The sequence below is a fragment of the Molothrus ater genome, chromosome 10 (genome assembly GCF_012460135.2).
Source record: "Molothrus ater isolate BHLD 08-10-18 breed brown headed cowbird chromosome 10, BPBGC_Mater_1.1, whole genome shotgun sequence".
NCBI classification, from domain to species: Eukaryota; Metazoa; Chordata; class Aves; order Passeriformes; family Icteridae; genus Molothrus; species Molothrus ater.
This window is the reverse complement of record NC_050487.2, coordinates 5,803,832-5,819,726: the sequence shown is the minus strand read 5'-3', so window position 1 is coordinate 5,819,726 and position 15,895 is coordinate 5,803,832. Positions and strand designations below refer to the sequence as shown.

The 15,895-nt window shown below is 52.8% G+C and overlaps 1 protein-coding gene across 1 annotated transcript in view; it reads left to right on the top strand.

Moving 5' to 3' along the window:
- EPHB1 (EPH receptor B1) overlaps positions 1-15,359 on the top strand; it is a 79,723-nt gene extending 64,364 nt beyond the window's left edge. Inside the window, exons 11-17 of the mRNA XM_036388660.2 lie at positions 353-600; positions 928-1,143; positions 3,228-3,377; positions 3,898-4,091; positions 4,548-4,703; positions 5,315-6,667; positions 15,027-15,359. Of these exons, the coding sequence (XP_036244553.1) occupies positions 353-600; positions 928-1,143; positions 3,228-3,377; positions 3,898-4,091; positions 4,548-4,703; positions 5,315-5,423 (1,073 nt within the window). The 3' untranslated portion in view covers positions 5,424-6,667; positions 15,027-15,359. The remainder of the gene's footprint in view (positions 1-352; positions 601-927; positions 1,144-3,227; positions 3,378-3,897; positions 4,092-4,547; positions 4,704-5,314; positions 6,668-15,026) is intronic.
- Positions 15,360-15,895: the final 536 nt, after the last annotated feature.

The following is a 15,895-nucleotide window of genomic DNA, read 5'->3' as shown; positions in this document are numbered from 1 at the left end:
AGTCCTTAAATGTCGATGCACCTTCCCTGCAAATCCTCCTTTTGGGGGTTTGTACAGGTGGCTGCCTGTGTCGATGTTGGGCTCTGTCACCTTGAAGAAGGTTGAAGACCTAAACATGTTCCTAGTAGCAGACATTGGCCCTTTTAAAGAGGACAGGCAGGCAGATTTGCAGAGGAGAATGTTGTTGAAGTGTGAATTGGCTGCCATTTCTCAGCTGGTCAAAGACTCCTTGCTCTTTGCAATGTTTAGTGTAGAGGAGGAGATGGTAGCTCTGGTGTTGATTGATCAAAGGTTGGACTCAATGATCTTGGAGGTCATTTCCAACCTACATGCTTCCACCTTGTGCTCTCAGGGGAGTTTGGAGAGGTGTACAAAGGGCGCCTGAAGCTGCCAGGCAAGCGGGAGATCTACGTGGCCATCAAGACGCTCAAGGCTGGGTACTCGGAGAAGCAGCGCCGCGATTTCCTGAGCGAGGCCAGCATCATGGGCCAGTTTGACCACCCCAACATCATCCGCCTGGAAGGGGTGGTCACCAAGAGCCGACCAGTCATGATCATCACAGAGTTCATGGAGAACGGCGCCTTGGACTCCTTCCTGCGGGTAATTTAGGCCATAATGGATCTCCCTGGAAGCTGGGAAGTGATGCTGTGATGCCCCACGAGACGGGGCCATGTGGGCTGTGGGATTTGGGAATGAGATGTTCTTGTCCCTTTTGTAAATCCCAGCCTGTTTGCTTAGTTTGGGAGCTGGCTGGAGTGTGCCATACATCTCCAAAATGTGTCTTTTGGGGTGCTTATCTCTGCTGGAATCAGGCAGGGAGCTGGATCCTCTGGGGAGGTGCAGCATCCTCCTGAGGTCAGGGTGAGTGGCCCTGGTCCCACTGTGGGGTCTCATGCTCAGCCCAGTGCCTGCTCTTTGTGCTTGCAGCAAAACGATGGGCAGTTCACAGTGATCCAGCTGGTGGGAATGCTCAGAGGGATTGCTGCTGGGATGAAGTACCTGGCAGAGATGAATTATGTGCATCGAGATCTGGCTGCCAGGAACATTCTGGTCAACAGCAACCTGGTGTGCAAAGTGTCCGACTTTGGCCTCTCGCGCTACCTGCAGGACGACACGTCTGACCCCACCTACACCAGCTCCCTGGTAGGTGCCTGCTGCAGGATGTTCTCCTCTTCCCTGTGTCCTGCACCTGCTGAACCTGGGAGGAGGGTTCTGGATGTACAGTCTGCCATGGGTGGGAGTACCTCATGAGTGTTCCCACCACAGAGGCTCATGGTCTAGAGGTCCTGGCTGTAGTTTCCACAAATTATCCTCTTTTCCCTCCTTTCTCTTCCTCCTTTTTAGAAGTTTTCCACCTCCCTCCTCCCTAAGCACTGTTCTGCCTTCTGCAGCTTATAGATAAGCCTCTTCCCTCTCCTCTGTGGAGGAAAGGTGCACAGAGAAGTCCCTGGAGAGACAGGAAGGGAAAGCAGGGAGATCACAACTCCTGGCAGCACAGCGATGGTGTTTTAACACCCCTTCCCCCAGTGCTCTAGGTCTGGTCTGCTTTTTCCTGCTGGAAACTTGTTCCAAGCATAAATTAAAGAGCCAAGCCTAATGGGAGCTCTGCCATTCCCCAGACGTCCTTCTCTTCCTTAATTAACTCATTTGTAGGTAACAGGGACTCTCTTCTCCCCCTGCTCCTGGCTACCCCAGGGACCCCCAGCTCCCCACTGTGGCCATTGTCCTGCTTGTGAGCCCCTGAGGGGTGTTAAGGATGATCAGAGGGGACAGGGATGAGTAGCAGGCTGGCCTCATCTAATGGATTAATAGAGGAGTGTGAGGTGGGTGCCGGCACGAGGCTGCACCAGCTCCTGCCAAAGCAGTTCCTTGGGCTGCTGAGCTGTGCCCAAGTGCAAGGGCTGGCTCCAGCTGCCAAAATGGGAAAGCCAGGGGCATGCCTTTAAGGCTGACTCAGTGTTTTGGCCCAGTTACAGCCCATCACTGTCCCTGCCCTGCTCAATGGGATGTTCCAGACCTGCCCCACTCCCTTCCCAGACCCTTCCTGCAGGCAGCAGACATTGAGCAGACACCCAGCTTTTATTTTTCTTTCAAAGACCCCAGCAGTAGCTGCTGAGATGAGGCATGAATTAGTTTTTTCCCCACCTTCAGAGATAAAAAGAGATTATCTCATCTGTGTTTTTATTTAATTTGGGCCATAATAGATCTCCCCGGCAGCTGGGAAGTGATGCTGTGCCTGCGATTGCATCACTCTGCCTCCCACAGCAGGCTTTTCGCTCTGGGGAAAAGGCAGGAAAAACAACCTAGCAGTTAATTTCTCCATTTGTAGTTATTCAAATCAAATTTTTTGCCATTCATCCTTCAAGAGCGGCTGACGCGTCCTCGGAAAGGCTGTGGAAAATGATTGTGCTAAGTGATTCACAGTGCAGTCCTGCCCCCAGAAAATTCCCGTGTGTCTGTGGTTTTCCTTATCCCTTGGCTTTTTTTGTGGTTATTTTATGGAGCTTTCCAAGGGAGCAATCCCTCTGTGCGTGCTGCTCCTCCTCTCATCCCTGTGCCCTTGGCATGGCCTTTGGCCCTGGGACCTGCCCTGGCTTGGCAGGGTGGCTTGAGATGCTGAGCCTGATTTTGAGCCTTGGGGGAAATGAGGAGCTCTCTGCCAAAGGCATTTTCCTACATGTGCTTTCCATTGGCTTTTAAAGGTGTTTTGCTTTTTGCCTTCCACTCCAAAAGCAGGGCTGGAAGGACCTTCTGGCAGCTGTGGGAGCCCAGGTGAATCTGCAGAGGATGCTTTTAGTTCAACCTTTTTTCCATTGAGGGCCAAGGGATGGGGATGCCTGTGGCTCCTCACCTGTGACAAGTACTAGCCCAGTCATGCTTAGCTTTGTCACCTGGTGACTCCCTGGGAAGGGACCTGGGGAGAGGCCACTGGTGTGCTGGGTCCTGCAGGGCAGCTGGAGTGGGGTAGTGTCAGTCAGTGGTGTAAATCCTTGGAAAAACCCATTTGTTTTGTTCAGCTAAGCTATTTAGGCAGGTACAAGATACATTAATGAATTTGTTTTTGGCTCCTGCCTCATCCCATCAGGTGCCACCTGCCCGCTCCTTGGTGGGGTCCCCAGGGACTCATGGTTTGGGATGTGTATGGGATGGCCCTAACCCTGACTCGTGGGCATCCAGCCTCCTCTGCCTAGGGAGACGTTTCTCAGCTGAAGTTCCTTTTTCTGTAGGGGGGCAAGATCCCTGTCAGGTGGACAGCGCCAGAGGCCATCGCCTACCGCAAGTTCACCTCGGCCAGCGACGTCTGGAGCTACGGCATCGTCATGTGGGAGGTGATGTCGTTCGGGGAGAGGCCCTACTGGGACATGTCCAACCAGGATGTAAGCACTGGGGGTCATCCACACTGCTCTGGGGGCCAAGGGGTGCTCATTTCCAAAAGAAATCCCTGCCTGAAGGGCTCTCTGCTCCTTCCTGGAGCCTCAGCAGCACTTGGTCTGGAGATGAAACAGGCTGGTGAGTGAGAGGATGCAAGGAGGGAAATTGGAAAGAAAAGCCAGTGGGCTGGTAATTGGACTTCAGCAAGCTGCAGGGCCTTTGAAAATGTTCAGAGGGTTTATGAGCGGGGAAGGAGCTTTGGAAGTGTGACTGCTGTACTCCGGCAAGATCTGCCGAGATAATGAGTGGCAGCTCTCCGCTGGGAGGAACTGCAGCTGCGGAGCATCAGAGCGGAGATTAACCTCGGAGAGCACTCGGCTCCTCCCGCTGCCTCGGCTGCTGATCAGCCGGGCTGGCCCTCCCTTTCCAGCTGCCTGCAGCCCCTCTGCCTGCATGAGCAGCTCAGGGAGCCCCCCGAGTCCTTCATCCCTTCATCCGCTTTCCCCCTCCCTCATCCATCCTCAGGTCATTAACGCCATCGAGCAGGACTACCGGCTCCCGCCGCCCATGGACTGCCCGGCCGCCCTGCACCAGCTGATGCTGGACTGCTGGCAGAAGGACCGCAACACCCGCCCGCGCTTCACCGAGATCGTCAACACCCTCGACAAAATGATCCGCAACCCGGCAAGCCTCAAAACTGTGGCGACCATCACCGCTGTGTGAGTGCTGGGCGTGGGGATGCTCCCTGCCACCCTCCCACGCCGTGGGGAAAGGCTCCCCGAGCGGCTCGAGAATCCATAAATCCTTAGATGGGGGCGGGAGGGATCTGTCTTCGTTCTGCCTGACATTCAGACAAAGAACATGCGGTTTTCAGCCAAGCAACAGCAATAATTCTTTGCTATTGATTCTTTATGGTCTGTGACCATTTGGGTGTGGTGGCTGCTCTGCCGACGCCTCATCCCTGTGGCTCCCGCAGCTGGAGTACAATGTGTGAGCTTGCAAAGCGCTGCTTGGCAGTGTTCCCACGGGACAGGCCTTTCTCATGGCCTTCCATGGGTGTGTGCTGGGGGAGCACAGGGATAACTGGGGGTGGGCTGGGGAGTGCGTCCCTGTGCTAGGCAGGGCAGTCCCTTGGTGCCAGCCAGGCTTGTCCCCAGCGGTGTGTCCTGTTTCAGGCCTTCTCAGCCCCTCCTCGACCGCTCCATCCCCGACTTCACTGCCTTTACCTCAGTAGACGACTGGCTGAGTGCTGTGAAGATGAGCCAGTACCGGGACAGCTTCCTGACCGCTGGCTTCACCTCCCTGCAGCTGGTGGCCCAGATGACATCCGAGTGAGTTGGCCATGCCAGGCTGCCTGAAAGTGGGGTGCTGCCCAGCTGGGGAGGTGGGGAGGTCAGTTCAGGTGTGAGCATCCCTTACATTGGTCACCCAGAGTCTGGAGGTGGCCGCATTCACTATTTGGGGGTCAATGTGTGGGTATCTCCCTGCCTCTCAGTGATGCTCATGGGGCCATGCTTGGGCTCTGTGGATGTTCCAGCTGAGCTTACCTCCACAGAATTTGCAGAATGACTGGGTTGGAAGAGACCTTAAAGATCATTGAGCCCAACCCATGCCCTAACACCTCAACTAAACCATGGCACTGAGTGCCACATCCAGTCTTTTCTTAAACACATCCAGGGATGGTGACTCCACCACCTCCCTGGGCAGACAATTCCAGAACTTCATCCCCCTTTCTGTAAAAAACTTGTTCCTGATATCCAATCTCTACTTCCCTTGACACAGCTTGAGACTGTGTCCTCTGGTTCTGCCTGGTTGAAAGAGACCAACCCACCCTGACTACAACCACCCTTCAGGGAGTTGTAGAGAGTGGATAAGGTCCCTTAGCAACAGCAAACCAGGTTCACCACCCTCAGCTTCCCATTGACTTTCCTCTGTCTTCCAGAGACCTCCTGAGAATAGGGGTGACTTTGGCTGGGCACCAGAAGAAGATCCTGAACAGCGTGCAGTCCATGCGAGTACAGATGAGCCAGTCTCCGACCTCGATGGCATGACGTCCCTTGTCCCATGGGGAGGGGCCGGGGAGGGCAGAGGTGGGAGGGGAGGAACTGACGTGGGGCAGCGCTGCCAGAGGAGCCACTGCTGCCTGGGGACTGCCACTGCAGCCCGAGGATGTTCCTGGGACTCACCTCTGACTGGTGACTTCCGTTCCTCACCAACAGAAGCACACTTACCAATGTCATGGGGGACAGCGTATAAATACGTATAAATATGTACAAATCATATATTTAAAAAGCAAAGCAAAACAAAAAAATCATGAAAAACAATGAAGACAAACCAATGTGCGTTGGGGAAGCAAACCCAAACCCTAGAGACCAGACTCCAATCCCACCACCAGTGAGCAGTGGTCGAAACTGAGAAGGAGGAAGGGGCTGTTGGGGAAGGGAGAGGCATGAGATGGAGCATCCTGTCCAGAGGAACCACCTTCCTTTTTCTTCTTTTGCCCTTCCTCCCTGCCCCAGCCCTCCTGGTTCACCCTACTCCCCTCTCTGCTCACGGACTGGGTGGAAGTGTCCTCAGATGTCTCTGCAGCTCCCTGCCATCCCACCCGGGTGCCGCTCTGGCAACTACCAAAGGACTTCACTGACCACTGCATGGGGGATCCGACTCAATCCAGTTAATGTCTTCATATTGAAGAAGAGATGTACCTTCAATAGAAAACCTTGGGTTTTGGTTTTGTTTTTTTTTCTCTTTTGCTTGCATTTTTTTTGCAAAAAGGAAAAAAAGGATTAAAAAAAAAAACAAACTCTCCATCCTGGAAAATGGAAAGAGGTGTTCCCGTGTGTGTGTGTGCGCTCTTGTGCGCCTGTGTATGTTGTCAACCTTCCGTGGACTCGCTGCTCGTCCGTGACCGAAGACCAGCGCTGACCCTGCAGCCAGCAGCCGGCCGGGCCCTGACCCGGGGGGGGCCAAGGGTTGTACCCACAGCCCCCAGGGGCAGGAGGCAGCCTGGAAGCACCTGGTGATGGAGGAAGCGCTCGGCATCCTGCACGTGGGGAGGAGGATGCCAAGGGCCGGCCGGCACTGTGGGGATGGGACCGGGACTGGAGGAGCCACCGCGTGGCTGTGACTGGGTTGGTGGCTGCTGGAGGAGGAGAGATGCTCTGGGAAATGGACTGCTCAGGCCTCCAGGGCCTCAGTGATGTCTGGAAGATGGCTATGGAGGACTTTTTTCCCCATCTTGTGGACCTAAGGATTTTGATATTGATTTATGGACTTAGGTTTCATGGCTTCAGAGGTAGGTCCGAGTGTCTTGTGTGTCTCTGTCCATCCATCCATCCTGCTCTGTATTTTTCTGCTGTTCTTTATAGCCTCTCCTAGTGGTTGTTTCCCCATATTTAATTTGATTTTTATTATTCTTTTTTTTTTGGTTCCTCCATTGGTCTCCTAGGCAAATTGATCCAGTTAAAATTGCCCAACACGTGTTCAGTGTTTACCCAGAATATTGTAAGGCTGGGCCATCTGACTTCCCCTGCAGATCACGCCAGGAGTTTGTAAAACGAATGAACTCTTAATAAGGCTTTTACTTAGAGGGCTGTGTGCAAGTTGCAATGATCCATCACTGTGCTCTCGCTGGCGCTGTGCCGCGTGGTAGCAGAGCAGTGGCACGGGCTGGCTGTGCCTCAGGGGCTGCAGGTCCCAGCTGGGATTTGGTGGCGTGGTGGCTCATATGTACATGGAGATCCTCTGTCCTCCTCACTCACCCTCATCCCTCTCACGCTTCCATCCTCACCATGGCAATACTCCACATCTGCTAGTGCCACGGGGATGTCCTGCATCCATCCATGTCCTGGGGGTGTTCCTGAGCCGCAGGGATGCCCCATGTCCATCTGTGTTATAGGGGCTGCTTTACTTCTCAGCCCCTATCTGTCTGTGCCAAGGTGATGTCCTGTGTCCGTCAGTGCTGTGAGGATGGCTCACACCCACCTGGGCTGTGGTTTTTCCCCATGTCTCTCTTTGCCATAGGGCTGCCCATATCCAACTACACCATGGGATTGCTCCATGTCCATCTGCCCCATTGTATTCCCATCTATGCCAGGAGATGCCTCACCAGATTTGCTTGCTGCCTCTGAACACAAGGAGAAAAGCCTGTGCTCTGCTTGCTGCTAGCACCCTGTCCACATCTCCTGAGTGGGAACACTGTCCCTCTTGTGTTGGGGCTGTCAGGGTCCTCTGTGGCTGGGTGGACCCCTGTGTATCCTGTGAGGAGCACATGCTCAGTTCATGGTGGTTCATGAGGAACACATTCGTGCTCGTGGTTCATCACCACCAGCAGGTGAAGGACCCTTTGGGGTGCTCTCTACGCCTCCAGTTTTTTTCTTCCATTGCCCAAGGCAGGTGACCCGTGCTCTGCTGAAGAACGGGAACTAACAAGATGCAGGAATGAGCTTGTTTCAATTCACTGAACTCCCCCCAGAGAAAGAGGCAGAGAAAAACCCCCCTTGTTTACAACAGCAGGGACTGGTCCTCTTCCTGTCTGATAGGCGATTGCTAATACCTCTCGGGATGCTGGTGGCCCAAATCTGTATTCTGGGATGTTGTCACACGGAACACAACATGCAGATGGAGCGGGCGCCGCGCATGCTAATGCGCTGCCCCGCCACATTGGTATTCGCTGGCACTGAAGGGTCCTTTGTGGGTTTTTTTATGATTTCTCTTTTATTAGAAGGAAGCTAAAGGCATTTAAAGGAACGAGTGACAGCCACACAGGCTAAATATCAATACTGCACCTTTATGGCTCCCCTGCCACTGTTGCCAGCCCTGTGAGCACCTGCGAGGCAGCTGCTGCAGCCTGCTCGATGCTGTCCCTGCCCCACACACCACAGCAATCCTGGTTTAATGTAAACCCTTTAATGCAGAACCACAGTATCACAGGGTGAGATGGATCTCTGAGACCCGAGTCCAGCCTGTGACTGATACCCATCCACCCTGTCAGCCAGTCCTGAGAACTGAATGCCAGGTCCACCGTTCCTTCAACACCTCAAAGGATGGGCATTCCACCACCTCCCATTCCAGTGTTTAATCACTCATTCAGTGAAGAAATTCTTCCTGGTGTCCAACTTTAGCCTCCCCTGGCACAGCTTGAGGCCATTTTGTGGTAAATATGAAAGGGGAATCATTAAGTCCTGCCCATCCTACTCAGCAGATCAAGATCCCCTGAGGGATCAAACAGGCTGTCTGGGTGCTCAGGTGCTATCAGAGATGCCAAGACCATCTTGGTTCAATTTCCCAGGGTGGATGATACTCCTTGGCTCTGGGCCACCAGCAGTGCCCCTGGGCATTGCCAGGGCTGGTGGCCCTTCCATTCTGTTGCCCTTTCCCAGCTGTCCAACATCTGATGTCTCCTAAGCTGTGTCAGAGCAGATGATTCTCATATGCCACTACTCCTAACCAGCTGTCCCCACTCTTGGCCTTCTGCTGGGACCTGTATGTGTCCCCTCCAGGGTCATGCAAGAGCCCAGCAGCAGACTGGTGGTGCTCCAGGCTGAGCAAAGAGTGTGCAGGTGGGCTCAAATAAATCCCTGCAGTGAAGAGCCATCATGGGTCAGGGGAGTTGCTGTCTAGGTGATACTTGAGGGAGGGTCACCACGGGCCACCTGTTCTCTTGCCTTTCAATTAAAGTTGTTTTATCTTAACCAGAAGATTTCATGAAAGGCCATCAGTCTGTTAGTGGAAAACAAAGGGGGAAATCCAAAATAGCTATTTTTAGTTTTTGCTTTTTCTTGAAAAAAACCAGCATAAAAGTTTCAGATGATTTCTGACAGACCGTTCTGTTACTTTAGAGGCCTTTCTTTCACATAAAATCAGTTTTCCAAACTGTGAAGCCTTTCTGTCTGGAAGTGACAGTGCTATCCCTGCCTGGCCATGGCAGCAGTGTTGTGTTTGACCTGCTCCTCCTTTTCCTTTGTCAGCTGCCAAGGAAGAGGCTCTCACCTTGACTCGGGTGGCACCTCTTTGATGCTGCTCTGTTGCTCCTACTCTGGTGAGAGCCTCTTCCTTGGTCTAAAGATGAGCACTCCAGTTTCACATCTTTTGATTCACACTGGTTGGTGTTGGACTTCCTTTCTTTGATCACAGAGGAGAAGGGATGGCTCAGAAGCTGTTTTCTGCCTGCAGAGTTACGGTTTTAAGGGAAAAAAAAGGAGTTTTGGATCAAAGAGGACCAATTGCATAGGCCTTTTCTCTGGGCTGGGCTCCATCCATCACACAGGGTCCTGATGGGTTCCTGTGCCGTGTGGAAGTGCTGGGAGGGGCCCATTGCTGGTGGAAGTGCTGGGTTGGATCCTGACCCCTGCCACTGCTCCTGAGTGAAGCTCAGTCAGTGCCTTGCTCCTTTGGCTGCACCCCACGTGAATATCCATGCATGGATGTGGCTGCGTGCCCGGGTGAGCCCACCTCACCCTCACCCCTGATCCTGGCCTTTCACTTTGTGCTCTGCAGTCATCAGCTCCTTCTCTCCATTTCTATGGCAACTGTAAAAACCTCAACCCTTTTGTGTCTTTTTAGGGGATTTTTTTGTGTGTGTGTGTCTGGGTTGGCTTTGTCCTTTTTGCATGGAGTGTTAAATCAAAAAAGGGACTTTTGGCTACCAAACCCCTGCTTTGAGCTTGGCCCAAGGTCTCCTGTGAAAAGCAGTGGGCAAGATCCTCCTCACAACTGGACTGGGTGTTGCCAAGTGGCTCCACATTTCCAGCCCTGCTGTTACTTCCCTCATCCCCCAAAAATCTCCATTTGCAATTCAGCTGCATTGTTCTCCCCTGGGGCTTTTCCATGCTTTTTTCCAGCACCCATCCCTGGGTGTGATGGAGGAGCAGCAGGCTTCTCAACGGCAGTAATTAAAAGGAGATGTGGTGCCTCTGCCAGGGAAGGTGAACCCAAGCCCCTCACATCTCTGAGGCTTGAATATGGAGGAAGAGCATGTATTAATGGCATAATTATGTGCCTCTTTCCAGATAAAAAAAAGGAATGTATTTTATGCCATTTAATGACCTTCAAATTAACAGTTCTTTGAAAGCACTTATGTATATTTAATTTTAAATATTTCTGCAAGTCAGAGCAGGGTTTGCGATGAAAACAGCAGGCAGCCGGTTTTTAAATAAGAGTGATCTCAAACCATTATTTCTGAGCCTGTCAGCTCTTGGTGCCTCTAATGCTCCTTTGCCAAGGAGAAAACAGGGCCATCCCTCCCCCTTGCCTGAGTCCCATAGGATCTCTTCTGCTTTCTGCTTTTCCAGGTGTTTGATTCAGAGAGAAGGAAGGGCTGGGTTGGGCTTGGGTTGCAGAATCTCACCAATAAGTTTGCCTGCATCCCAAGGACATCTCTGTGGGAACATCCCAGTTGGCCCATGGTCTGGGATAAATCGTTGGGCATCACCTAGGAAAGGTTTTTTGCACTGCCATCAGCCCCTGCCATTGTTCTGAGATGAGGACAGACACGTTTCCCTTTGTTAAGGTCTGAATTAAGGCTTTTGCCTCTGATCCATAAAAACTGCCGATATATCTGAGCCACTCTGTGTTCACTTGGAAATCATTACTCTTAAACATTGAATTTGAGTTTAAAAAAAAAGGATCGATCAGCTTCTGAGACGAGGAATGGATTTACAGACCCAGAAATGTTCTGTAGCTCCAAGGCCACCTGTCCTCCTTTCCTGCTGGAAAGGGTGGGGCCCAAGGAGTCACATCCAGCTCCAACACCCATGCAGGTGCTGCTTGTCCCTGCTGCCTCAGTGTCCCCACTGTGTGAGGAACTGCAGGGGGATTTAGTGTTCAGATTGTTGTCTGCTGTGGTGCCTCTTCTGTGAAGGATCCTGCCAGGGTGGATAGTGATCCAGTACTTGGATCATTCCCAGTGAGTGTCCTCAGAATTTTGAAGTTCCAGAAACTTCTTGAGTGATGATGGGGGAGAAGCCAGCTCCACGCTGACAGGACTCCTGTGGCAAGTTGTTTCACACCATCAGTGATTTCTTTGCTGCTCCTGTTTTATATTTTTCCTATAAAAATATATTGGTGTTGGTGGAGGGGTTCTTTGGGATCATCTTGGATCATCAACCCTCCTGCCATGGAGGAATGGCTCTGCCTCTCCCAGCTGAGCTCAATCTCCTCCAAAGCCTGTCCAGGAGGCGTGAGAGCCGCTGTTGGGTTGTGCTCTTCCATTTTTGATGACCTCAGGGTTTGGCTCTGTCTCAGGGGAGATCTGCTGGCTCCAGTCTATCACTGGGCCCTGATGGGCTGTGTTGTCTTCCCAGAATTTGACATGGAAAGGGGAGCTTCTCCAATCAGGAGAGGACCTCCTCTGCTTTGCCTGGCAGGAAGAGATGTGAGGTGGGAGCTGGCAATCAGTGTGATGTCTTGGTTCCTGTCAGAGCAGCAGATTGGTGCTGGGGAGGGAAGTGCACTTGTCTTGGTGACCCTGGTGCCTTTCAGCTGTGCCTTTTGGGGTTGTCAGAGCTGCTGGCCTTTGGGTGGCATACCAGGGCTGTCACTTTTGGCTGGCTGTCCTCCACAGACCAGCACTGTGAGCACCCCTCCAGCCCAGGCACAGCTGCCCCCTTCTCCCTGTCTGTGTCTGAGCATCACTGCTGCTCCTGCTCTCCTTCCTCTGGCCATTGGAATTCAAACAGCCCCAAAACCCCTGGCTGTCCCACCCTGCTGCATTGCTCTGCTCTAGTGGCTGTTTTGGGGACACTCTCTGGGTCCTTGTGGACCCCAACACATGGTCAGCTGCATTGCAGGTGACACAGCCATGGAGGGGGTGGCCCCATCAGTGGCAGAGGCAGGATGGTGTTGAGGTCTCCTGGCCTGTCTCCGGAGGATTAATGCTGGAGGAGGTTAATCTGAACAAACCAGCCCTGTGAATTTTAAGTGGATTAGCTGAACTCTGCTCCTTCCCAAAGCAGACAGTGCCCTTTTGGGGCGCATGTGGAAGTGGATTAGGCAAAAATCTCCTTAAGGCTGCGTTAATTCTAGATAAGTGTAAGGAGATTAACGCCCATCCACTTAAAAAAATTAATTGGAGTGAACTTTTCTCTGTGTCCCCAAGTAAACAAGACTCAGAGCTTTCCCCATCCAGCAGCTGGGCTGTGCCTTTCCCCTCTCTATCTTCCCATCCCCTCATGTTGTGCAGGAGCTGCCATTGTGGTGGGGGAACCTGCTCCTCTCTGATTATCCTCAGGGGCCTTATTAGGCCATTGAACCCTTGTGTGAAGGTAGGGAGAGAAGACAGGAAAATTATGGTCACCATCAGTGCAATTATCAATGCTCATTAGTGCCAAGCAGGACTGACAGCAGGAGGTGCAGCCCATGGCAAGTGTTGTCTGAGGAGCCAGGTGAGCCTCACATCACATCCTTGTGGGGCTTCCATGGACAGGCAGATGTGGAACGTGCACATATTGCTTGGTTTACTTGTTTTTCCCTATTGTGCTTTGGCTGAACTCTTCAGATTCCACAGCCTAAATGTTTGGGAGACAGCCAGAGACTGCTGTGGTCAGGGACTCAGGCTGGGGTTAGTGCCTGGGTGGCAGTGCCATGTCATGTCCCTGATGGTGCCTGGATGGGGATGGGGCTCTGGGAGGCCCCAGGGAAAAGGGGTGAGATGTGACTCCTTTTGCAGAGGGTCTGGAAATGGACTGGTGCTCGGGGGGGCTTGCAGGATACAGGGACAGCTTTGGGACACTCCCAGAGTTGCCTCCATCCTTCCCCATTCCCACCCTTTTCCATGGCATCACACGGGCACAGCAGCTGCGTTTGCAGAGCCACCCTTCCTTGATTATTTAGGATATTTGCAATTCTGCCCATTCCCAGGAGTGTGGAAAGGGAGAGGCCTGGGGGGTGACACGGTGCCTGCATCCCAGCCATGCTGCTCGACAGCTCCTTCCCTCTTGGAACGCCTTCTCACCACACAGACGTGGCCTTTTCATTGCTATTTGTGTCACGCCAGCTCTCAGAGGCTGAGATCAAAGCTCTGCCCGCCTCGAAGGGGTTCCCACGCCGGGAGGAGGAGGAGGAGGTGGGATGAAGGATGAGGGGGTGACTCGGTGGCTGCGTACCTGGGGATGAGCTGCACTGCCCCCAGCCCCCCCACCCCAATCCTCCTCCAGCTGTTCATGGCCTGTCCCTCGGGTCTCTTGAGATCCATCCTTTGGGATCAGCCCAAATCATCCTTGGCCGTCCCTGGATCATTTTTGCCCGACGAAGAGAAGGGCTGCAGCTGCTGGGGGAGAGCTGAGCCTGCAGCCACCACCACCCCCGGCAGGGCGCGGCTTCCCCAGGGAAAATAAACCCCAAAGCCTTGGGCAGCTCTGCTCTGCCGGGCGGGTTGGGAAGGAGGGCTGAGAGCCGGGAATACCGCGGGGGAAGGCGGTGGCGGGGCCGGGAACAGCGCCCGGGGCCGGAGCCATGCTCGAGTCCGGCTTTAATGTGGCAGAATCCGGAGCCGATAGAAATCACCGCCACCCCACCGCGACTCGCACCCATCCCCCGGACCCACCCGGCTCAAGCATCCTCACATCAGTCGTGTTTCTGTTACAGCTTTTTTTCCAGGGGTTTTGCTGTTCTGATCCCACTAACGTTAATGAGAGCTGTGAGACCAAACCTCCAAGCATGGCACCAAAAGTGGCCCCCTGCGCCCAAGAAATATCCAGCAATATCTTTTCCCCCAGCTCAAGTTCCCTTTTTAAAAAGATAATCTCAATTTCTCTTCCCTTTTCTCTGCCCCTTTTCCCACAAAACACTACATTACTAAATAAAACTTTCATTACTACCTGGGTTTGCTAAAGAAAAAAATTATTTCCATTCAGGAGAATGATGAATTTTAATAGGAGTGAAATGTCAGGCACAGCTGGGGTGGGTTTCTGAAAGCATTGGTATGTTTGGAGAGGCACAGAGATGCCCAGCAATAATTAGCCAGTGAGCCCCCTTTTTTTGTGACCCAGCAAAGGGACCCAGCAGTCAATTGCTTTGTTATTTAATGTGCTGCCTTTATGTTTCCAAGGTGCAATTGTATATTAAAAGCATCTTTGCCTCTCCAAAGTGGCTAAATAATGGGATTTTGCTGCTGTGTGGAACTTGTTGGTCATAGAGTGTGGGGAAGGTGCTCCTGCGGCTTCTCCTCTGGTTCCCAGACCTTTTGGTTTCCCCCTGGCAGCAGAGAAAATGGGGATTTTTTTTTTTTTTTTTTTGTTACATTGGAAAAAGCAATTTGATGGTGCCTGGTGGTTTGCTCCTGCTTTACACCCGTGGGGGCTCATTTTGCAGTGGGAGGGGGTGGAAAGGCATCTTGGCTGCGGGGGGACACAGATACCCTCCCACCCCCAAAATCACGTCCCAGCCTCCGCTCCCTAAAGCAACTCAGCTTCACAAAGAATTCCATCTCTTTTCCCCCTGAAGAGAAATGGAGAGCTTTCAGTGAAATCATCACTTTTCTGACAGCATATTAATTAATCCCTGCTCTTTTTTTTTTTTTTTTTTTTTTTTTTTGAGAGGCTGGATGCGCTGTAAGAAGCCTTTGGGTTTCTCCGGGCGCGGGGAAGGATGCGTGGCTTTCTGAGCTCTGCACCTGCATATTCTCACCGTCTCCTCGTCTTCCTCTTGCCTTACAGGGCGTCGAGTGCAGCATTGCAGGGGCCAGCAGCGTCAGAGAGGGGGCCCAGGGGCCGCTCCCCAGCCCAGGATGCTCCGGGAGGTCCCGCAGCGCCCCGGTCCCCGTCCCCCCGAGCCGCGGCGTGTCCCGGGCCAGCCCTACCCTGTCCTGTACATAACCAGTGAGATGTCTGTAAAAGATTTCAACCCTTGGCATTTTTTTTGCTCCCCTCTCCCCCTCCCTTTCTTCCCCAATTTGTTGATTGTGTTGAAATTGTCGGAGTTTGTAACAGTATCTTTCAGAGAATATTGTACTAAAGAGAAAATTGCACTCAATAAAAAGGATGAAATAAGCCTGGTCCCTCGCCTTCCCCTTCCCAGGGGCAGCCTTCCTGCTGCCGGCTTCTCTTCAGCTCGGAGCTGGGGGAGTGTTTGCCATGAATATTCATTTGGGGAGCTGGCAGCGCTCCACCGCTCCTTGACTTTACCTCGAATGTTGATGTCTATCAGATTTGGCTCCCCGGTTTGTAAATGAAGTGACTTTATTCTCGGCGATCCCTATCGGAGCTTGCTCGCAGCAAAAAAGCCGGGAGAAGGAGTTTTCCTGGCGCGGCTGTTTGTGCGGAGCGCCTTTCAAAGCCCTGCTGGGCGATGGCTCAGGGAAGCGGCGCTGGAAGCGCTGCCTGGGATCAAAGTGCCGTCCCTGCTGCTGGCTCTGAGCTTCCCGATCCTGCTGGAGCCTGTCCATGCACCTCGTCCTGAGCCTGCTTTCCTTAAGGATTACTGTAAATGATGGATGGAAAATGGATTCTTCCTCGTGCATTGGCTGCACTTGGGCATTTTATCCTACTGGGATCAATCACACAACCCATCCAGCTCTGTCACACAC